At 39.5% G+C, this 24,893-nt stretch overlaps 1 protein-coding gene across 13 annotated transcripts in view; it reads left to right on the top strand.

Annotated features, from left to right (window-relative positions):
- AOPEP (aminopeptidase O (putative)) overlaps positions 1–24,893 on the top strand; it is a 344,124-nt gene that overhangs the window by 51,279 nt on the left and 267,952 nt on the right. For all 13 annotated transcript variants that reach the window (XR_012495672.1, XR_012495671.1, XR_012495670.1 and 10 more), the window contains exons 3-4: positions 1,977–2,143; positions 23,573–23,729. Coding sequence is in view for 9 of the 13 variants with exons in the window: in XM_074330243.1 (XP_074186344.1) it covers positions 1,977–2,143; positions 23,573–23,729 (324 nt within the window). In the remaining 4 variants the exon portion in view is untranslated. The remainder of the gene's footprint in view (positions 1–1,976; positions 2,144–23,572; positions 23,730–24,893) is intronic.

A 24,893-nucleotide genomic window follows, 5' to 3' on the forward strand; every position in this document is an offset into this window, starting at 1 on the left:
TCCATTCTTTAAGACGAGCTTTTTAGAAAAAAACAAAATACTTAAAAGGTAGAATTTTCGGAACTAGTCATACTTGACCCAACCTCCCTGAGCTGTCTGAGCTGTTGCAGCCTCCCTCTCACCCATACCCACCACCACCAGCCCTACCGGGCAGGAGGCAAGTCTGGCAGGCTTCCTGTGGCTGGAGAGTTAACTAAGGTTAAGTCAATTAACCAAGGACCCAGGGGGATCAGGGTGGGAGCTCAAACCTCGAAACTGATGGGAGATTCTGGGTGTTCCATGAAATTTTGTGTTTGTTCTTAGATCTATAAACTTGGAATACAGAATTACAGATTTATGGACCAGGTCACCAACTTCCACCCCATCCCCATTTTACATGTGACTCAGAGATGTCAAGGGATTTTCCCACAATCATTTAATAAGTTGGCAGCCCAGGCACGGACTAAAGTCTTCTGAATTTCTGATCTTCTTGCCCTGCCCCATATCGAACCTGCGAGTTACCCTGTACACTTCTAGAAAGGTAGACTGCACCTTCCTGACTTCCCTCAGGTCCATTTTCTTCTCTTATTGTGACCTTCTCTGAATGACCAGGCACCTCATTACCCAGGCTTCTTTGTCTTTTGTTTCCTGCTAGATGTGACCAATGGGGGTCACTGGTAGCAACATTTGAGAGTGGGAGTCAGTGAAAACCAAGGTATTTCTTCTTCCCTCCCTGCTTCCTTTGGTATCTCCAGCCGTGTCTGAGCCGCCTCTGATCTCAGCCCCCGCTGGACAGTCCCCACTGTGACTCTGACTTCTGCCAGATGCCCCAGTAACACCCAGTAACCGCTTCTCCAATCAGAGGAGTCACGGCCACTTACTCCTGTGGCTGATCTCTGGATTGCCTCACTGTCCCGTGGTTGGCTTCTCAGCTCTTCTATCACGTTTATAACCAATTTCCTGTACTAAATTACCTCAGTTTGTTAAGACCTGGGTTGGTTTCTCTTTTTTTTTTACCGACCCTGACTGATACAGTAGGATTATCATTCTGTGTGTTCTTGTATATTGAAGAGCACACAAATGTTCAATCACAGTGATGTTAATCAATCTGATTAAAACTACATCATATTTGTCGTAACTCTTGAAAAGCAAAAAGTGGAACCATTTTCCTAAGACCCTTTCCTGAAGGTCAGTCACTCTTGGGCCTTCTACATTGTGGTGTCAAAAGAATGTATTCCTTTTATCTCAAAGACCTTTCTCTCCCTGTAAATCATGACTTGATTGTGGAAGAGAGTGTGCTTGGTATGGGTTGGTTTGTATTTTTTAACTGTAGCAGAACGAGCCCTGACATCTTGCTCTTGGTTCCCTGCACTTGCTTTGGTAATGACTGCACTTGGCCTTTCCATCATGAGCCTGGTTGTTGTGACCTAGAGTCCTGTTTATATGCCAACCCCTGTTCTTGGCTTCCACACAAGGATTCCCACAAGGGTTCCATTTGAGGTGTTGGTTCCCAAGTTTGGGGTATCTGCCCGCAGACACTGGATTTGAGACCACCAGCTTGTTTTTCCAAGCATTAGTATCTCAGTGATCTCCAAACATATTTTCTGTTACAGAATATTTTCCAGAAGTTTTTTAAGAACATCTCTAAAGCTTTTTCCTTTTAAAGGCATAAGAACCTAAGGGGAGGGGCAAGGGTAATATAAATTTTAACTTGGCAGACAAATATTTAAAACTTTATCCAAAAAATGTTTTTCCCTTAAAAACAAAAACAAAAACAAAAACCTCTCTTTACATATTTAAGTAATTCATTTGGGAGAAATTACTCCTCAGCGATCTCTTGGCAGTTTCAGTTCAAAATGCTTTGAAATGAGTCAACTACAAAGCCTCAAATGTTTTCTCTTTCAAAGTTCAACTTAACTTTCTCCACCATGGTGGTGAGAAAAGTGACAACTTATTTGAAAGATTCTCGCCTTTGTTTCTTTGTCTTTCTTCTGCAGGCCATGTGTTTATACGATGGGATCTCCCATCAACAACAGGGCCCTTTTTCCATGCCAGGAGCCACCCGTTGCCATGTCAACATGGCAGGCTACAGTCCAAGCAGCTGCATCTTTTGTTGTTTTAATGAGTGGGGAACATTCTGCCAAGCCGACACAGCTCCAGGAAGGTACTGTACATGTGTTCTGTGTGTCCTTATGTTTTGCACACGTGCTGGACCCAGGAACCCAGCACGCAGTGGTTTTTGCAACTTTAGACAGCTCCTTTATTAGTTGGGTTGGAATAAACATAGGATAAAACATCCTGCCAGAGAAAACAGCAGGGGGACGGGGAGGGGCATTTAGAAGCCTGGGCATGGATGGCACGTGAGGCTCTTCATGCCAGAATTATCAATTCCTAGATTATTTCAGCAGTTGCTTTGACCTGGCGGTTTGTGGGCCATAAGTGGGTGGTCTTGGTTGAAGACTTTCTGGGCAGGCAAGTGTGTCATGGAAACACCATTACAGTTGAGCCGTCTGTGGTTGGGTCATGGAGGCTGCACAGGGTCATTCATTATGCTGAATGGTAGTGCTCCTGTTGGCCGGCCCACTGGCGTTGTCCCGGTGAAGCATCTGTTCTACGCAATGTTTGCCATGCAGTTCTGAACCAAAGGTGTAGAAGAAGGAAGGAAGGCAAGTGCTAATGTGTTCTCCAGGTTTTATCTGCGAATTACTTGTGTAGTGCAATAATTAACTCTTGCAGTTCAGAGCCTGAGCATGTTGATGCCAGGTAAAATTTTTGTAATTGTACTAGTTCTTCATTTAAAATATGATGTCTCCTCCCACATGCTTATAGAAACTTGAAAATTTACAGGAAATTAAAAGTAATAAAATTAAATAATATTAGAGAAAATGGCTGCTAACACTTTATTGCATTTCCTTCCAGTATTTAAAAACTATGAGTATATTAAGTATTATCATTTCAAAATTGTTCTCATAGCATGTAATAGTTTTTTCATTTAGGGTGTATCTTGAATGTTTTTCAGGTCATTAAGTACTTTTCAAAACTGTGATTTTAGTGCCTGTATAATATTTTGTTGTATGAATATGTCAGATTTTATTTAACAGTTTTATATTATTAGGTATTTTTATTGTTTCTAGGTTTTTTTCCTATTATAAATAAAGTTGCATTAAATTCCTGAGGAGACATTTTATATAAAATTAGAATTCTTGAGTTAAAAGGTTTGAGCATGTGTTAGCCTATTGTTACATATCCCAAGTTGTTTTCCAGAAAGGTTGTACAAGTAATACAATTTACATACCCATCAGTAGTTACGAGGGTCCTTGTTTCCCGGGAACTTCACCCATCTGATATGCCAGAGACGGTCTCTCTTTAATATGGATTACTTCAGTTATCAATGTTGTTTCATATGTCTTTATGTTTCTTAACCATTTTCATTTCCTGTCTGTTCATTTCCTTTGCCCATTTTTATACTGAGGCTTTAGTGAGGTTTCCAAAAGTTTGTGTTGTCTCTTAATTTGATTGGCTCTGTAAAAAATAACAATGTTAACCTCTTATATTTGTGAAAAGTATTTTATCCAGTTTTTAGTATGCCTTTTAATTTTCTATAATGTTTCTGATCAATAGATTTTTATGTAGTCAATTCTGTCACGTTACTCTTTGAAAGTCTTTCTTTGAGCTGAGATTCACCTGTTATAATATTTTTATTTAATTAAAAATTTTTTGTTTAATCTTTAATCTGTTTGTAGTTTATTCTGGTCAGGATTGTGAAATGAGGATTCAATTTTTTTTTTCCAAATAGGTAACCAGTTGCTCCAAGATCATTTGTTGGGTCTTTTCTGATTTGTGATACCTCCTTTATCATAAACTAGATTTACACATGTATGAGAGTCTTCAACTAGTATTTACTTGATTCTCAGAGTAAAAACAAAACAAAACAAAACAAACAATACATTTTAAAATTTTATTTTTAAAAATAGGTCATATTTATATGGTTCATTTACAAATGAACAAAGGACAAAAGATTTGCAGTAAAGTCTCCTTTTCACTCCGAATTCCCAGCTACCCAATAACCCTTCCCCAAGGTAACCAAGTAATAAAGTTTTGTTGTAGAATATATTTATTCCTCCTTTTGTTGCACAGATGTGGCATGCTTTACACATGTTTGTATTGTGCTTCCCCCTTTAGAATAAATTTGTCTTGTAGATAATTTCATATCTAAACATAAAGAGCTTCCTTATTATTTTTATGAGTATGGAGTATTGCATAAATGGATGTTTTACAATGTAGTAAACCAATAGCTCTTGACTTTATATCAAATAAGGATTTTTTTCCCCACTTTTTAAAATTAGTTTCAGGTGTACAAAACAATGCAATAGTTAGACATTTCACCCCTCACAAAGTGATAACCCCACCACCAATCTATTGCCCCTCTGACATCGTATATAGCTGTTACAATTCCATTGACTCTATTCCCTATGCTCTACTCCATATTCTGTGACTATACATATTCAATTATAGTTGACATACAATATAATTCAGCTTTAGCTTCAGGTGTACAGTGCAGTGGTCAAGCATCTACACCGTCCATGAAGTGATCTCCCTAATAAGACATGTGCCCATCTGACACCCTACAAAATCTTTACAAAGTTATTGATTGTATTCCCCAAACTGTCTTTCATATCCCTGTGGCAATATTGTAGTTACCAATTTGTGCTTTCTAATCCCCTCCCCTTCTCCTTCATCCACAACCCCCTCCCTCCTAGCAACCACCAGTTTTTCCTCTATATCTCTGAGACTATTTCTGTTTACTTTGCTCAGTTATTCAGATCTTTAGATTCTACATATAAGTGAGATCATATGGTAGTTGTCTTTCTCCAACTGATTTATTTCACTTAGCATAATGTTCTCTAGGTCCATCCATATCGTTGCAAATGTAAGATTTCATTCTTCTTTATGGCTGCGTAATACTCCATTGTATAAATGTACCTCAGTTTCTTAATTCAGTCGTCTACTGATGGTCATTTCGGTTGTTTCCAAGTCTTGGCTATTGTAAATAGCGCTGCAGTAAACATAGGGGTGCATATATTTTTTCAAGTCAGCATCTTGGATTTCTCTGGATAGATACCTAAAAGTAGAATTGCTGCATCATAAGGTAGTTCCATTTCCAGTTTTTTGACATACCTCCATACTGATTTCCCTAATGGCTGCACCAATTTGCAATCCCACCAACAGTGCACCAGCGTTCCTTTTTCTCCACAGCCTCTCCAACACTTGTTTGTTGATTTATTGCTGATAGCCATTCTGACCGGAGTGAAGTGGTATCTCATTGTGGTTTTTATTTGCATTAGTCTAATGATTAGTGAGGTTGAGCATTTTTTCATATGTCTGTTTGCCATCTGTATGTCCTCTTTAGAGAAATGTCTTTTCATGTCCTCTGCCCATTTTTTAATTGAGTTGCTTGTTTTGTTGGTGTTGAGCTGAATGAGTGTTTTATAAATTTTGGATATTAACCCCTTGTCAGATGTATCATTGACAATTATCTTCTCCCATTCAGTAAGATGCCTTCTTGTTTTACTGACGGTTTCCTATGCTGTGAAAAATATTTTAAGTTTGATGTAATCCCATATGTTTATTTTTTTCTTTTGCTTCCCTTGTCCGAGGGGATATATCAGTAAAAATATTACTCAGAGTAATGTCTCCCTATATTTTTTTTACTCCCTATATTTTCTTCTAGGAGTTTTATGCTTTCGGGTCGTACATTTGAGTCTTTAATCCATTTTGAATTTGTTCTCGTATATGGCGTAAGGAGGTGGTCCAGTTTCATTTTTTCGCCTGTGTCAGTCCAGTTTTCCCAGCACCATTTATTAAATAGACTGTCTTTATCCCAATATCAAATAAGGAATTTAATGGGCATTTACTTCTACCTTTCCTCACCCACATTCCTCACTTTTAATTAATACAATTTGGGGTTTAGGACTCATTACTCTGTATTTTGTTTTTGTATTATATCTGCTCTTCTAGGAATTACAATTATTGTTTTATATTTTCATCTAGTTTTAAATCATATTCGCAATAAGTTTTTAGATTACCTTTATTCTTGAGCTTTTAAGTTTGAGTCATCTTTCAGTCAGCTGGGAAATTGTTCAGTTTTTTTTTCCCTAGAAGGGTGATTGTGTGGTGTATTTAGGTTGGCTTTTTGTTGCATTCACTTATGAACAATCCTTGGCTAGGTATAAAATTTTTGGACTTCTTTTCCCTCCTAAACAACTGTGAACACTTTCATTTCCATTCCTTCATTAGTATTTCTGAGGAGAAATCGGATACCAGTTTTTAAAAAATTCTTTGAAAGTATTCTGATTTTCCTGCCTAGAGGCTCATAGAATTTTTTTTTTTTTAATTTATGTAATTCCCAACTTTCTAGAACAAAGCTCATTATGGGCACCTTTGTTTTAATCAACTTTATTAAAGTATAATTTACATATAATTAAATGCACACAGTTTAAGTCTTGTTCAGTGAGGTTTGACAAATACATGTACCTATGTAATTAATCAGTACCCCTATGAAGATGTGGACGTTTCCGTTACCTGAGCACTACCCGTGTGCCTTTGCCATCCCGTTTAGAGTCCTTCCTCCCTAAGCCCTCCCCAGTCAAGCACTTACCTGATTTCCATATTAATAGACTAGTTTTACTTCTCCTAAAAATTCATGTAAATGGAGTCATTCCACGTGTACTCTTTCATGTCTGGCTTCTTTTGCTCAGCATGTTTTTGAGATTCATTCATATTATTTTAGGTGTCAGTGGTTTATGTTTAATTGGAGAATAGTAATCCGTTATATGAATAAACCATGGTTTGTTTATCATCTCGCCTGTTTATGGACATTTGAATTGTTTTTATCCATTATGAAAAATAATGCTGTGAACTTTCATGTCTAAGTCTTTTTGTGGCTATAGGTTTTCATCTCTCTTCGGTAAATACCTAAGAGTAGATTTGCTAGATCATATGAGTCTACGTTTAACTTTGTAAATATCTGCCAACATATTTCCAAAGTGGTTGCATCATTTTATATTCCACCAGCAATGGGTGAGAGTCAGGTTGCTGTGCATCCTTGCAGACACTGGTGTTATTAGTCCTTGCATTTTACCCTTCCAATGGGGTGTGAAACACTATTTTGTTGTGGTTTTTCAATTGCATTTCTCTGATGATGAGCAACTTTTCATACTTATTGTCTATTCTTATATTTCCTTTGAAAAGCATCTCTTCAAGTCATTTGCTCATTTATTTAATGTGGATTTTTTGGTTGTTGTTTTATTATTAGGTTATAAGAATACTTTATAAATTCTAGATACAAGCCTTTTATCAGATATATGTATTGCAAATACTAGGTATGATCAAACAATATGGTGAATGTTTAAATAAAAATAAAATTATTGCAGTAAAAGACACATTGCCATTAATCCCCATCAAAATAGTCCCCCTCGCTTTGAACACACTTATCCCATCGTTCTTGCCACTTTCTGAAGCAGTTCTGGAAGTCCTCTTTCATTAATGTCTTTAGTTGCATTGTCATGGCTGCCTCGATGTCCTGAATCATTTTGACTTTGGGAAAGAGCCAGAAGTCTCATGGTGCCAGATCCAATAAATACGGTAGATGAGGACACACCGTAATGTTTTTTATTTGACAGAAATTGCCATATACCAGAAGTGATGTGTGACACGGAGCATTGTCATGATAGAGGATTATTTACAGCGCATTTTAAAACATCTTCTCTCAACCGTAGCTCACACCTGACTGACTGCACTGAACAAGTTGAAACCTGTCACGCACTGTTACTGAGGTTCGACGTCGCTTCCTGTATTGAAGATCCCTGCCTTTCCTTTGGATGGCACTCGGCAGCAGCATTCACTGTATTTTGTGATCACAATGGAAAGGCTCCGTATCACACATCACTTCTGGTACAGCAATTTCTGTCAAATAAAAACATTGTGATGTGTCCTCATCCACTGTGTTCACTGGATCTGGCACCGTGCAACTTCTGGCTCTTCCCCAAAGTCAAAATGACCATGAAAGATAAACATTTTGAATCAATTCAGGACATCAAGGCAGCCACGACAGTGCAACTAAAGACACTCATGAAAGAGGACTTCCAGAACTGCTTCAGAAGTGGCAAGAATGAATTGGTATAAGTGTGTTTGAAGAGGGGGGGAGTATTTTGAGGAGGATTAATGGCAATGTGTCTTTTACTATAATAATTTTTTTACTTAAACATTCACGCTATTTTTTTTATCACACCTTGTATATTCTCCCATTTTTGCCCTTTCATTTTTTGTTTATACTCTATACCACTGATTTTCCATAGAGACATTTTCTTCTTCAGTAATTACACTATACACTTAAATTGTTATTTAAGTTTCTTTGCAGTCCTTCCTTATCTTTTTTATTTGTTACTTTATTGTTTTTTGAACTCACTCTGTTATACTGTTTCAGCTTGTTGTCTTCTGATGGCTTTTTACTATTTTTTCATAGAAGTCATATCTTCTTGTATCATAATGGGAATTCCAGTTTCCTAAACTGGTTTTGGTTTCTATAGTAAATTGCTTTCTGAGGCTTCTTCTTTCTCTGAGTCCTTAGAATGATTTTTTCACCTTTATTCTGCTGTGGTTTTCCCCATAGTGCTCACGGTTTTCCTCTCTGGTGTGTACCAACAGACAGGATAAAGTCTGTGAATTTCTCTTCATTCCATTCACTGTCCGCATGTGTCCTGCCTGAAACCCCCTCTCTGTTCAACAAAGGAGAGATTACTAATGCACACAGCTCCTTTATCCAGGCTCTGGTCTTGTTGGCGATTGTCTAGTGAAGTTTTGCTGGACTCACAGGGTCTTTCCCTACCCTCCTCCCTCCTTGTTTCCTCGACATGCTGAATTGATTGCATCATGAAGCACTGTAGCCTCATGCAGGCACTGATACCTGGGCTCCTCCAGCCGCCACTTGTGCCTTTAGAGGTTTACTTGTGATAACCCCCTCCCACAATGCCATGTGGCATTCCCTGCATCTCCCTCACCAAGCCTGCATACTTTCTAGCTCACGGTTTGGCCCTGCAGTTCAGATGTAAAGGCTTGTGTTTGGCAGTTTTCTCAAACTTGAGCATCATTTTTCTTTTTAGAGGAAAAAAAGAAAGTCTCATGATTTGCCAGGGTTGACTGAAGTTATTTGTATTAGAATGATATTTTTAAAACTATAGAAACAATAAATTGCGTAGAAGAAAACATAGGTACTAAACTTATGGACCTTAGGTTCAGAGAGGATTTTATGAATTTGACCTCAAAGGCAAGGGAAGTTAAAGCAAAAATAAACCAATGGGACTATATCAAACTAAAAAGCTTCTGCACAGCAAAAGAAGCCATCAACAAAACAAAGAGACAACCAACCGAATGGGAGAAGATATTTGCAAACAACACCTCCAATAAGGGGCTAATATCCAAAATATATCAAGAACTCATATAACTCAACAACAACAAAAAGCAATCCTATTAAAATATGGGCAGAGGACCTGAATGTCTAGACACACCTCTCAAGAAGACATACAAATGGCCAATAGATATGTGAAAAAAATGCTCAACTTCACTAGCTACCATGTTTCCCGAAAATAAGACCTAGCCGGACAGTCAGCTCTAATGCATGTTTTGGAGCAAAAATAATGCATGTTTTGGAGCAAAAATTAATATATCTTATATTAATTTTTGCTCCAAAACATTCATTAGAGCTGACTGTCTGGCTAGGTCTTATTTTCGGGGACTATGGTATTAGAGAAATGCAAATCAAAACCACAATGAGACACCACCTAACACCTGTTAGAATGGCTATTATCGACAAGACAAGTAAATAACAAGTGTTGGAAAGGCTGTGGCGAAAAAGGAACCCCCATACACTGCTGGTGGGAATGTAAATTGGTACAGCCACTATGGAAAACAGTATGGAGATTTCTCAAAAAATTAAGAATAGAACAACTTTATGACCCCACAATCCATCTTCTTGTTATCTACCCAAAAAAATAAGAAAACATTTATCCATAAAGATATATGTACCCCTATGTTCATTGCAGCTTTATTCACAGTGGCCAAAACATGGAAACAACCAAAGTGTCCTTTGATAGATGATTGGATAAAGAGGGTGTGGTATATATACACAATGGAATAGTACTCAGCCATAAGAAAAGATGAAATAGTGCCATTTGTGACAACATGGGTGGATCTTGAGATTATCATGCTAAGCTAAATAAGTCAGACAGAAAAAGTCAAGGACCATGTGACTTCACTCATATGTGGGATATAAAACTGAAAGCAACAAAGGAACAAGACAAACAAAAACTCACAGACACAGACAACAGTTTAGTGGTTACTAGAGGGTAAGGGGGCAGGAGGTGGTAGAAGAGGATAAAGGGGATCAAATACATGGTGACTCTGGGTGGTGAACACACAATGCAATATATAGCAGATGTATTATAGAAATGTACACTTGAAACCTATATAATTTTACTAACCAATGTCACTTCAATAAATTTAATAAATAAATAAACAAAAAATGTTAAGACTAGATATAAACTCAGTACGCTTATAATTCTTAGACACATCTATAAATCCAAAATAAGCTATTCGTATAAATTAAACACAGACCAATTATTAAATCAATAAAATTCAAATGAACAACTTAAATTTAATGTAAAGATTAATATTTTGCTGCAATGTAATTACCACACACAATATGTATGTGGTACTCACAGTTCCATGCAGGTTCCTTTGAGATTGTTGTGCCCGAGCCATGCAATGATCTTGTCGTCCACCTCCCACTTTTCTTCCATATGCTGGAGAGCTTTCGCTTACACAGCATGCTGTGATGTCATTTAGCCTGTGCTCATCAAAAGCATCATCCTTATGTTCTTTTCTTATTATCTCTCAATAATTAAAACAGTGCTGCACATCTGTGTGCAATCATATACTCCACTGCATATGTGAACTCTGAAATTGTTTGGCAGTACTTGGTTATCTCTGGATAATCCAACCCCCTGGTCAAATCCAGCCCACTGCCTGTTTTTGTAAATAAAGTTTTATTGGAACATAGCCCTCGTCTATGGCTACTTTGGTGCTGAAATGGCAGAATCGAACAGTTGAAACAGACTATGACCACAAAGCCTAAAATATTTACTAACTAGCCCGTTACAGAAAAAAGACTTCTGACCCCTTCAATATCTGTCTGTTGTTGCCTGTCTATCTATTTGAAAATTATCATCAAAAATTAAAACAAGAATTGACTTTAAAATTTTCATGGAAAATTTTTGTATCTCCAGGAATATATCTATGGACTTTTTTTTTTCTTTCAGAAATACCAATTCAGGACAGAGTTATAATAAAATATATGCTAATTGGGATTTACTAATACTCATACCACTTACATCTATGTGGTATCTCAGAGCAGACTTGACCAATTCAAACTGAGGGAGGATTGACAAGCAGAAAGGACCCTATGACTAATACTGCAGGCCCTCCTGCAGCCCACAGCTGGGTTTGTCGGAGGACAAGGAAAGAGTTCTCACAGAGGTCTTTGCCAGATTCAAAATGGCTGTTCTGAATGGAATAATGTCTCTGACTGTCTCCGCATGCCTTAGAAAAAGTGGTATGTGGATAAAAGATGATCCTACTTCTTTTCTAGGTCATGTTTTCTAGATTGAGATTAGTCTCATAGGACTTCTGTACACAATGTCCTTTAAAACGATGAGCTGTCCTTGAACCAATGAGCGGCAAAACCCAACCCTCAAGTCACAGTTTCCATCGCACTGCCACGTCAGCCTGATGAGCACGTTTGCCAGGCACCAGCTGATTTCCCGCAAGGAGCAAAGCACAAAAGCACTTGGGAGCTGCATAATGGAATAAGGCAGGTAACAGCAACAGAAATGACGGCAGCCCTTGGGCCGGGGTTGGAAATCGGAAGTCAGGCCTCTGAGTCTTTGCTCCTGGAGGGAAACCATTCCTCCTGCCTGTTTTTAAAAAGATGGGTAGTGGTTTGAGCCGTAGCCTGATGACCATCGTAAGAATTTTATCAGCTGAGAAGTCACTGTCACTTCTTCAGGAGGGCTAAGTCAAGGCCCTAGGTTTACACTGACTGATTGGGCTTCTTTATTCTTTAACCTCCTTTGCATAAGGTCATATGGGCAGACAGAAATGTTAGCCTGTTTGTTTTTGTCAGCCTGTGTCCCTGACAAAATGTACTAAACTACTACTACGCATGGAGACCAAGTGCCTAGTGCAGTGCTTTGTATGTAGTAGGTGCTTAATACTTACTTGTTGCATAAATGTGTTCTGTGTCATCAGATTGAAGTGATATGTTCATGGAAGAGGCGTTTAAAACCACTGCTAGTGGTGACAAAAGTGATTCAGAGTCCTTCCTTTATCTATGCTTCCGAGTAGTTTAGGCCTTTTTTCTCAGCTCCATGGATTTTAAAAGAAAGAAATTGGTGTAGTACATTCTTATTTTCCCCATTTTGGTAATTTTTCTTTTTTAGTTTTATTTTTTCAGAGTCTAATTTAGTGTGTTCCTACATCCTAGAAAAATAAAATATTCCACTTACATTTTTCATGGGAAGCCTCAAGTAAATGAACAAGACCGACTAATTTAAGCTTTTCCAATTGTAAAAGAAAAGCATATGAACAAGTGAAAGGTGTTAAAAACTACATGTGCCCTCACATAGGATCTGATTTCATTTTTCTATGCAAAAGTAAGAGACTGCAGACATTACTTCATCCTGGGCAAAATGCTACTCTCTGGCCTGCCCAATAGACCGGCTCTCTGACAGTCTCTCCCTTGACTTTGTGTGGGAAATTCCAGGGAAAAGCCAAGATTTCGGGTCCAGACCCTCCTGTGTGCATTTGAAAGCCAACTTTTCTTCCCTCTTGATGGCTCAAAACGAGCAATACTGTTTAGACTGCTCCCACAGTATGCAACCAGGAATTACGTATAAGGAAATGGTAAATTAAAGACATTTAGGAATGGTTATGATTAAGTGTTTTCACCACAGAATGCAAAATAGAGAAAGCTCCTTGTTTCTAGAACTGTGGAAACTTTATTCTGGGTAGTACATACACATGTGTTTCAAGGGGTAGGAGAACAGAGTTAATGCATTCATCTTTTCTCTTCAGAAAGCTACTGGTGTTCTGCTCTGTTATATCTCTCATGCGGGCTCACATAATGCTTTGCACTTTCTAAATCTTTGCCAGTTCATTCTTTTGTTCTTGATTTGCTTTTGACTACTTCTTGCTTGCCTTCCTAGCACTGTGCTTACCATACTTGGCTTGTGGGGAAGTCATCACGATTTCTTTTGGACAGCGATGATTCTGGCAGGCATGTGTGTACCAATTCTTGTTACTGTGAATTTTTGTCTTGGGCTTGATGTTCATGAATTTTCTCATGTGAGTCAAGTACTAAAGAGTACCTATGACCACCTGAAGGAGTATGATTTGGTGTCCATTTTGTACTTAAGTTGAAGGGGAACTAGTTTGTCTGTGTCGTAGGTCAGAATGGCGGTGAGACTGGGAAGGAGAAGCATGATGCGATGTATTCCTTTAGGTATTCATTGGCTTCAAGGTGCAGCCTCAAAACTTAGGGAGGCGCTTGTGACCTCAGTGCAGTAGGTGGCGCTCTTTTACCTGGTTCACAAGGATGATCTTGAAGGTCATTCTCTCATGGGCCTCCTGTGCCTTAGGCAGTGCCATGTTGCAGGGAAGGAAACCCAAAGCCCTGCTGGGTGGCATTAGTACTTGAGAAGCGGTGGCATGACCTGGCACATGGCCCTGGTTGGGCACTGCTGGTGCATGCCAGCCCAGGGCGTTCTTAGTGCCTCCTTTGTTCTGGTGCCAGTTCCCGCCCTTGAGCAACAACGGAGAAGAACTAAGGAAAGACAGTCATGCCATGGGTATTCAGGAGGGTGGCACTAGCTCATAAAACCAGAATGCGTAGGCTTGGCGTCTAAAAAGTAGTGAAAGGAAAAGAGCTGGGGTTTGCTGAAAGACCCAAACACTGGAGAAGGAAGCCAAGAAAGGAAGAGCAACCAAAACTGGGCGCTGTCCCTCCTTTTCATGTATCTATCATATGTACTATAATAAATACACAAAATATATGTAATATATACATTATCTAGTGTGCCTATAAATACACACATTCCTATATACATGTGTTCCTGTACATATTGCTAAGCATCTTTAATTTGTGATACAAAGATGTTCCAAAACAATGCAATAGCTTGATGTATGGAATATTTTGGGCAGGAAGTTCTGAAACTAAGAATAGCGGCCAGAGAGTGAAACAATCTTGAGGCAGGAAAGTACCAGGGGCTACAGAAGAATTGAGTAGAGAAATATGCTATGTAAATAAAAGCATCTATCAATTTGGTGTTTCCGAATGCTTCATGCTATTTGTATAACCTATAGAGGAAACATTTAACAGGTAAAGTGGATGCCTTTGATAGGAAGAATTTAAGTGCCTGTTTTAATTTTTAGTGAAAATAATAACTTTAAATACAAGAAATTCAATGAGATGCTTAACTTAGCGAAGATACATCATCTGTGTTTGGTGTAGCTGTGTCCTTGGTGTATGTTGAATGAGTTTATCCAAGACTCCCCTAAGAACAGGACAACTTTACGTACATTTTGTATGTAATTTACTATTAGTGGATATGATTGATGTGTAAAAATGACTACAGTATCTTGATGTTTTTCTCATAAAATTTTTTCTTTCATAAAAATGGTTTTCCTAAATAATTAGCAAAGTTTTTCACAGGTTTTGCATAAAAAGTTTTCTCTTCCTCTGTGAACTGACTACTCCATCATAGTTCTTCCTTTTTTTCTCTTCACTCTTCCTCTCTTAGAAGATGGGATCTTCAAAACTACTCACAGGACAGTTTTTTTAGAGTAGTAAATGGAGAAAATAATTATGGTAATTGTTTTAACACTCTCTAGTTATACGTATTTTTAAACGTAAATTTTAGACTGCCTCCTATGATTTGAAAAATAGCCCACACATTTCAAATGCTTTACCTACAAAAAGCACAGTCATCTTTAAGGAAAATCTCAGTCCTGTTTCGGAGGTGAAAATGTCTGTTTGGATCTTGTAGCAGCTGGTGGTGTGATTAGAAGAACAATACCTGATATATCTGTCTTACTGGTGAGACCATTCAAGTTGAAGAATTTCACCCCTAAATAAGTTCCTATTTGAGAATGTGGCCTAGAGGTGTTCGGGAGCTTTCAGAGGGGGCACAGAAGGGAGGAGAGCTGGTGGCGACTCCAGCCTGCACACTTAGGGAGGCCACTTCCCCTGGGCCCCTTCCTATTACCCCCCACTCCCTATTCCTCTTGCTGATGAATCCAGGCCTGGCCCTGAAATCACTCAGTGGTGTGATGGGCCTCTGGCCTCTGCAGAGGAAAAACTCTGGGTTAATTCAAGTACAGCGTGTTCTCTTTGTTTTACAGCTGGTGTAGCGAGGAGGCTAGGGCAAGTGGATTGAATCAAAAAGGAAAATGAAGGCATTCACTGTCATTTTCATGGAGGATGGCTCATTTAAAGTAAACACCATTTAAATAGTCTCCAAATGGCCCATTCTATATGAAGTCATACAGGATGCCCCCTTTTGGGCTGTCATTCTCCTTTAAATGGATCGCTTTGTGTGCACTGCGTTTTAATGCCATTCAACCTTAAACCCCATATGTGGGCCTCATCAGGCCACAGGCTTCAGTGCACATGTGGCAGCCATACCTTCAACACTCCTCGTCTCTGCCTCTCCAGAAAGTCAGCCCAAGCCACGGGGAGGCGGCTGTACAGACGACAGCAGTTAACATTTCTTCAGCACTTACTATGTGCCAATTACTATGCCTAGTGAGTTTTTTACATATGATCTACCTTAATTCTCACATAATCCTATGAAGTAGATACTATGATTATTCCCTTGTTATAGGTGAGGAAACTGATGATGCATCAAGAGATTAAGTGATGTGTCCAAACTGGTAAGTGTAGAGTGGGGAATTGAACCCCAGCAGTCAGATTCCAGAGCTGGAACTAAATCAATGGGCATATTCAAAAGAAATATGCTTTCATCAAGTCTTTTTGCAAGGTAGGCTTATCCCAAACAATAGATAATCCAGAAATTATTTCTCTTTGTCTTTGGAATGTATGCTCTGCATTCTGGGGCAGCATTCCTACCTTGTTATTTGCCTTTTTTGCAGTCTGGTTTGAAGCTGAGATCAAGTATTCCCTGAGCAGCTAGCTCCCTGTGGCGGTGGGCAGTCTTCATGCAAGATTGGGCTCAGTGGGGTAATCCATGAACAGACATCTCCAAAGAGACTTTTCTACCACGTGAGGATACTAGACATGGCCGATCGGAATGAACTAGGACAAGCCTGCCCCAAAGCCCAGAGCCCTGGAAACATTCAGTGATGGTAGCAGTGCTCCGGCATTCACCCAGGGCTGGGCAGGCGGTGCATGGCTGGACACGAGGGAGAAGCTTCTGCAGAGTCCAGCCAGCGCTTTAGAGAAGTGGGTTCCCGGCAGTTCCTATTTGGCCCAGCCCACTGATCTGCCCCTGTTTGACTGTCACTTGGTATCCTAAAAAAAACTGTTTTGCTTTCAAAGCTTGAAGTATGAAACAGTTGATTCCAAATGAGCTCCACTAAGTAGAGGAACTTTAGGAATCTAAAAAAAAAATTTAAATCTTATGGGCTGTATAGGAGAAAGTCATCTTGAGCATTTAAAATATGGGTTTGGGTGATGTTTTCAATACATTTCCAAAAAAAATGTTAAATAATTTCCTCCCATTATTTAACTTCAGACAAGACTGTGAGAGAGTAATAAGAGTTTTTAAATATTTTTGCTGGGTTTGACTCAGGTCTATTATCATTTGTGCTGTCTCATTCCTAAACGCCAGGTCATTTAAGGTTTCTGCCTTTTTTTAAAAAAAATTGCTAATCTCATTCCTTTCCCATGCCACGCCCCTTTAAAGCCTCCACTGCCCTCCCCACATTACCACGAGGGTACAGACTTTCTGATAAAGGTGCTGGGACATGACGTAATTGGGCACTCTGTGTGGCTTCTCTACAACCTTGTGCATGTATCTAACAGATACCTCTTATTCCATTAGCAGTATTCTCTCTTGAAAGCATTTTCAGTTTCTGCTGTTTCCATAAGTCTCATCTTGTCCATGCGCTAGATGGATGGTATAAGAACCAGAGAGGCAGCAAAAAAATCAGGTCAAAAATTCAATGCAGAAGGTAGGGAGAAAGCCTATTGTGCATAGTGTTTCATTCTTTCTTCCTCCAGCTTTACTTGAGAGGCAATTGACATATAACATTGTGTAAGTTTCAGGTGATGATTTGCTATATGTATATATTGCAAAATGGTTACCACAATAAGGTTAGTTAACACATCCATCACCTCACATAGTTGTAGTTTTTTGTATGTGGTAAGAACTTTGAAGATCTACTCTCTTAGCAACTTTCAAATATACAATACAGTATTGTTAACTATAGTCACCTTGCTGTAGATTATATCCCCAGGACTTATTTATCTTATAACTAGATGTTTCTACCCTTTGAACACCTTCACTGGCTTCCCCTCGACCTCCTCCCAATCTCCCGCCCCTATTAGCTACAAATCTACTCTCTTTTTCTATGAGTTTGGTTTTTCTATATTCCACATATAAGTGAGATCATATAGTATTTGTCTTTCTCTGTCTTATTTCATTTGACATAGTGCTCTCAAGGTTATCCATGTTGTTGCAAATGACAGGAATTCCTTTTTTTATGGCTGAATCATATTCCATTTTATATATATATATATATATATATATATATATATATATAAAGAAAATGCCATATGTATATGACATGTGTGTGTGTGCACACACACATGTCATATACATATGGCATTTTCTTTATCCATTCATTCGTCAATGGACTTACCTTGTTTCCATGTCTTGGTCATTGAAAAGAATACTGCAATGATCATGAGAGTGCAGCTCTCTCTTTGAGGTAGAGATTTAATTTCTTTTGGATAAATACCCAGAAGTAGAATTGCTGGGTCATAAGGCAGTTCCATTCTTAATGTTTTGAGGAACCTCCAGACTGATTTCCATAGTAGCTGCACCAATCTGCAATCCCACCATCAGTGCACAGGGTTGCCTTTTCTCCACATCCTCGCTGGCACTTGTTATCTCTTGTCTTTTTTGATGATAGCTGTTTTAACAGGTATGAAAATCTGTGTGGTTTTAATTTGTATTTGTTGATGTTAATGTTGAGCATCTTTTCATATGTTTGTTCACCATTTGTAAATCATCTTTGGAGAAATGTCTGTCCAAGCCTTTTGCCCATTTTTAAATTGAGTTATTTGACTTTTTGTTGTTGAGCTATAGTTCTTTATATTTCTGGATATTAACCCCTAATCAGGTCTATGATTTGCAAATATTTTCTCCCTTTCCATAGGTTGCCTTTTCATTTTGTTGATGGTTCCTTTTGTTGTGCAGAAGGTTTTGAGTTTGATGTAATCCCATTTGTTTATTTTTCTTTTGTTGCTTGTGCTTTTGGTGTCATCTGCAAAAAGTTATTGCCAGTGTTTTATTCTTAGAATTTCTTAGTGGGATTGTGCCTACTCATCTCTAAATTGCCTCTTCTTCTGAGTTATATTTTATCATCTTAATGGTCTCTCAGAACTAAAAGTGTTCTTTTTTTTTTAAGATTACCTTTTAATTAATTGATTTGTTTTGTTTTTTTATATTAAAAACTCACATAGTGAAAGAGTCAAATAGTTCTATTGGTTTACTATACTACCTCCCCAAAATAGCAGTACTCAGGACCTCCACCATATTTCTTCTGTTTCAGAAGTAACCACTTTCACCTGTTTCAGCTGATTGTTTGATTTTTCTGACCATGTCGTTCGATAGGATGTTCAGTTGTTCAGGGTTGGTCTTCCCACTACGGCAGATGAGGATTTAGCTCTCTTCCCCTCCCACGCCCCACCCATCACACCCAGGCTCCCTTCTCCCAATCCTACCTTCCCAATGTAACTAATAAGATAACTTTGATTAGATCAATAGTCATGTTACTATATCTATGTTTGTTATTAAGAGCTGACTCTTGTAGTAAAATTTCGATTACATTATTATTTCCATACAGCATGTAATTTTTCATGAAGTTAATAATTGTCTTGTTTGTTTTTCCTATTTGCTTGTTTTTTTATTTCCCAACCCCAGAGTATTTGAAAGTTGTTTAAATTTTTCAAGATGCTCAGATTTATCATGTTTCCTCTCAATTTCATCTTCCTGAAGCAATCTATCCCAGGACCTGGAATCTGCTTCAGTGGACCCGGGTCACCCCGTCCGCTGGGCACACAGCTGGCCCCTGGGGTTGCCCTTCTGTTTCAGCCAGATGGGTCGCCAGTCTCCATCAGGCTCCCTTGGCTTCTTTCTTGCAGTGGCTTGTCTGTCTTCCTCTTTCTTGTTTCACACCTCTGTTTGGAGCATACTTTATATATTCTGGTAGCTTCCAGAGAATAGAATGCATGGGAGGTAAAATTTTTTGTTTTGTTTTAAACTCTGCTTGTTTGAAAATATCCTTATTATATGTAATTTTTTTTTTCTCTCTTTCTGGAAGCTTGTAGAATCTTGACTTTGTCCCCAGGGTTCTAAATTTCATAGTTATGTATCTTGATGTGGCTCAATATGTGTATCCAGTGTCCTGGGTATTATGTGTCCTTTCAATCTGGAAACTCCTGGCCCCTTAAATTTGGGGAAATTTTCTCAAAATTTTCAACGGACGCTTTTTCCCCTTCTGTCTTCTCTGTTGTCTTTCTGGATCTCCTATTACTTGGACTTCCTGAACTAGTTTCTATTGTTCCACACCTTTTTGTCTTTTTTATTTTTTTCTCTACTTTGTGGGAGATTTCCTCAGCTTTATATCCCATCTTACATCTTTTATTGAGTTTTTCTTTTCTTCTATCATATTTTTAATTTTCTTTACTTTGGAATGCTCCTTTTTTATATTATGCTGTTCTTGTTTTGGCACTGCAATACATTCTCCTCTCAGTGGGCATGTGTTTGGTGGTTTTTGAAGTTGTCTTCTGCTTGCATGGTCACTATCCTCCAAGTTGCTTGTTTCTATTTGTTTTGGTCTCTCAGTTTGACATCAGGGGCTTTCTAAAAATGCCTGGAGGTCCTTGATTTGTCTGTAGGGGACCAACATGCTGATTGGAAGCTCTGAATGTGTGCATAGGGCTTGCCGACTGTGAGCTTCATCATGGCTGATCACAGGAAACCTCCCATGTCAGTATTCTTGGTTGTCTTCTCTTGGGCTGGTCAGTGTTCTTCATTCTCCTAGAGCAGGCGTGTCCAAACTTTTTTCAACGTTTTTTTACCAAGGGCCATATGCGGTAAAATACACAAACAGCCGGGCCACTCCCTCGAGGTGAAGTACGTATTGCCTCACCTGGTTTATTTAAGTGAACTAAATATATTTTTGGAATTTGCCAATTAACAATGGATTGCAGGCCGCAGTTGGCCTGCGGGCCGCAGTTTGGACACTCCTGTCCTAGAGGGTAAAAGCCTGCTTGCTAGCATTCTGGGAACCAGATAAGGGAAGATGGCTGGTGGTCTCAGCATCTGATATGCATATGTTCATCTAATTCCATTTATTTGCCTTCAACTGTGCCCCCTCCCCCTGCACCCCTGTCCAGATGCCCTCTCTTTTACGCTGTATAGAGCATAAGCCTGCAGTTATTTGCTGGGTGTGTGGGAGATGGGCAGGTAGGCAGGTGTGTGGAATAGGGGAGGTCATGAAGGGATCCAAGCCCTTCTTAGACAGTTGTTCAGCCAGGCCTGCTTGCTTTGTACTTCCTCGAACCCCAGCTTTTTAGAGCTTCTAGAGGATAAAATGAGATGGATCTCTTCCCCCCCACTGCTAATTTAAGATTCAGGTTTGCTGTGTCATTTGCCACTCTTCCATCTGCATTCTAATGTCCAGTATTTTGAAGCTAGTATCTCCTATTTTATTCTCCCTGTTCTTGTTGGTGTATGACGTTTAGAAAATCATTTTGCCGTCCTTTACTTGGGTTTTGAGGAGAAGCAAAGATAGCCTCATGCATTCAGTCTTCTATTTTTATCCGAAAGCCTCACCATTGCTGTTTATTTACTGAACCCCCAAGGGCCTGAAGTTTTTAGAAGAAAAATTCAAACATCCATGGTAAACACTCCAAAATATACTACCTCAGAGAAAGAATGACCAGACCATAGTCCTTTGATTACAAGAATTTGGTAATTCAAGATATTTCTTTTAAACCAAGGCTGTTCAAACGATTTAGTTCCTCACCCACAACTTCTTTCCTCTTTTTCCATTGCTACCCTCCCTCCAACTTGCACCAGCTCTCAGTGTGACATCCAGTCCAAATTGAAGCTCTTCGTGGAGCAGTGGCAGGGGGCATCAGTTGGCACAGAATGAACTAGCTATGGGAAGGTAGAAACTTGAAGGAGGTGGGCGCAGTACAGCATGACGTGGCAGAGCCATGTCATACTTTTATCAAGACCCCTGTGACTGTCTCTAGCTTCTTCTTACTGGCTTGGGATCAGAGCAGTGATTCTCCTAAAGCTGTGGTTTTCCTTCAAGCCCAACAGAAGCTATGCATATCACCGGATTGGCTCTGACACCACTGAATTTTGTTGTCTCTGTAAAGAGTCAGAGCTTCTTAGTCAGCTGTGGAAAGAGTGATCTCAAGAGGAGCCATTCCGGTTCCAGAAGCAGGATGATCCTGCTTACAAGCAAGTTTGAGAGGACAGCTGCCTTTGTGATGGGTTTCCAGCTGTTCTGAGTAGGCCCGTCTATATTCCTCCTCCAAGTTATCCCCTAATGACTTCCAAACTTGATATCATATCTTATTTATTCAAACTTGGTACCGGTATTTATTTTTTCCTTAAGTTGAAGTCTTTGTTTCCTATTTAAAATTTTGTTTTTCCTCAGAGGAGTTGTGCAATGTATTTCTTTGGATCTAAGTTGATAGAGTTTCAGAGGGTAATAAATAATGACCCCTCTATATCCCTGAGTTCTGAATTAGTTGAGAGACAAAGAAGCCAAGCATATTGAGACCAAAATCTAACCTCTGTTATTGATTTTTACTGGTAAAGCACTTTGAAAATTGTCATGTTAGATATGCTGGCCTTAATGGGCATGTTAATATTTTGACCCTGAATATGACATCTTATGCACTCACTGACCAAATTGGATGATCACTGGCCACTCCATGAGTGTTTAACCCTCTAAAACTTAAAACAAGAAACAGGAATACCTCCTGCAAAGAAGTTAGTAAGGGACTGAAAGAGAGGCCAGGGGTGTTACTGTAATGGATCATGAGGAGGGGAGAACTGAGTTACTGTCATGGATCATGAGGAGGGGAGAACTGAGTTACTGTCATGGAGCATGAGGAGTGGAGAACTGAGTTACTGTCATGGAGCATGAGGAGGGGAGAACTGAGTTACTGTCATGGAGCATGAGGAGGGGAGAACTGAGTTACTCTAATGGAGCATGAGGAGTGAACTGAGTTACGCTAATGGAGCATAAGGAGTGGAGAACTGTGTTCTATAGTGTGAGGCAATATCAGTTCCCCTTAAGCTACGCCATCAATTTATAGCATATGCTCAGGAAAAAAAAAAGATATTAAACCAGGTTGTATGACACATTCACATTTCAGAAACACTATAATTATTTCCCCATCTTAGAAGTAAGGAAGTATAGTGTTAAGAGTTATCAATCATTTGTGACTTTGGTAAAAGCCTTCTCTATGGTTTGGACTAAGTGGTGGGCACACCCTCAGCTGGGGTGGGGATCCCCAGCTGGAATTCCAGCCGTGTTACAACTAGCTGGGAGTCCTTGGCTCCACAGAACCTCTCCAGGCCTGTTTTTCATCTGCACAATGAGGAATGGGGGACCAGCCCAATATATTCACAGATAAAAATGGTGAGAGTTGTAAGATCTGAACTTCCAGAGCTAATTAGAGTTGGGACTAAAATGTAGGTATCTCCCTAGTCTCATTGCATTCTACTATATCGATTTTAGATGGACTTGAATGTAGACAAAGTAGTTTAGCAGACTAGAAGTGATCATTCCTTCATTCATTCGTTTATTCAGCAGACCTTTTTTTTAATGCCAAGTATTGTGCTAGGCGATGAGGATGAATGAGCTGTGTTCTTGTCTCTATAGCAGCACACAGCCTGTGCCCTTATTGTTTGCAGCTAGTAGTGACCACCTCAACCACCACCCTTTATTTATAGCCTCACTTGAAGGGCTCTAACTGATCCCTGGGAGAGATCCAAACCTCCTTAGCTGCCCTGAAACTATCATCCCTCTTACGCTTTCCCTGAAACCTGGAATGGTGCCCCTTCAGTTGACATGACCCACCTCCAAGAACTGGCTCATACCGTCTTAGCACACAGGTTTTTCAAGTGCCTAAAGAGAAAAAACACAGAATAAGGTCCAGAGCCACGCATTGGCCTCATTATGGTTTTTCTCTTTCTGTTTATAGGGTGCTCAAGCTGGCATTACTACGTAACCATGCCAATGCCAGCCTCTACCTTCACAATTGCAGTGGGATCCTGGACAGAAATGAAGCCAGAGACCTGCTCATCGAATGATCTGGCAGCAGAGAGAAGATCCTTCTCACCTTCTGATGCTGACTTCGGGTTTGTATTTGAACTTGCTGAAAAACAAACACTTGAGGGAGCAGAATGATGCATTTATTCCAAGCATTGAGAATGTGAGTCATCCCTGCTGAGAAACTAAACCAAAATATGATTAATCAAAGCAGGAAAAGACCTACTGGGAGGGAAGGAGAGTTGAAAGGCAGAAATGTGGGCATATTGTTTATGCAGAAAGAACGAGAAAAGAAAACAAGTATATATGAAATCCTCTGTGAAGTGAGGTGTAGTGAAATATTTTTACGTGTTTAGGTAAGTTAACAGAATCTTCAGATTCAATACTACCCCTCTCTCTACACCTTTTAATTTTTCAATGCTTATTTGGTAATAAACACAACCTAATAAAAAGAAGTTGCTTGTCTGATGATTCCTTTGTAGGCCACTGTACTGTTTTTTGGTGCCAGTGACTGCCGTTAGCAGTGTATTTGTAGGGGCGGCCTTTCCTCAGTGTGGGATCACCCTCCTTAGACGTACAGGACACACGGAGGTTGGCATGAGGCCTGGCTCAGGGCTCTGTTAGCTTCATTAGCAATTCCTTCTTTTTCAGGACAGGTCAGAGAAAATCAGTTTAAAGGTTTTAAAAATTAGTGTAGTGTAGGCCGTTGGATATTCATTTGCAGCCTTCCCAGATGTTCAGCTATTTTTCGCTTTGAGAGCCAAAGGGGGCAGAGGAAGGCATGTAATAGGCACGGAGCTTGCTGATCATGTGGTGTGCCATCACGCTTCACTCCTGGGACTTTCACACTTGGCTCAGTTTTCCTATTTACAGGTAGTCAGTGAGTCGGTACCTTCTGGTGGAGAATGTCCAGAGTCACGGGACAGGTGGTTAGTTCATCCTTGAAAACCGAGTAAGATTGGCCCTTTTAGCGCTGATTCCTTGATGTTGGTTTTGTTTCGCCAATTGTTGCTTTTGCTCTTTCTGCAGTGACTGTAGTGGCTGCTGTTGTTAGGAGATAAAGCCGTTGAGCCCTCCCTTATGACAGGCATGTCATATTGCCTGCATTTTGCTTTTTGAAGGAAGGGAGGTAATGTTTGCTTCCTGCTCAGTTACTTGCCTATTTTGTACTATCTTCCCTGAGCTGTGTAGGGTATCCTAGATTGCTTACTGGATTTTACTTATGCCCTCTCGAGAGAAGATGAAAATTGTGG

This window comes from Rhinolophus sinicus, linkage group LG04, assembly GCF_036562045.2.
Source record: "Rhinolophus sinicus isolate RSC01 linkage group LG04, ASM3656204v1, whole genome shotgun sequence".
NCBI classification, from domain to species: Eukaryota; Metazoa; Chordata; class Mammalia; order Chiroptera; family Rhinolophidae; genus Rhinolophus; species Rhinolophus sinicus.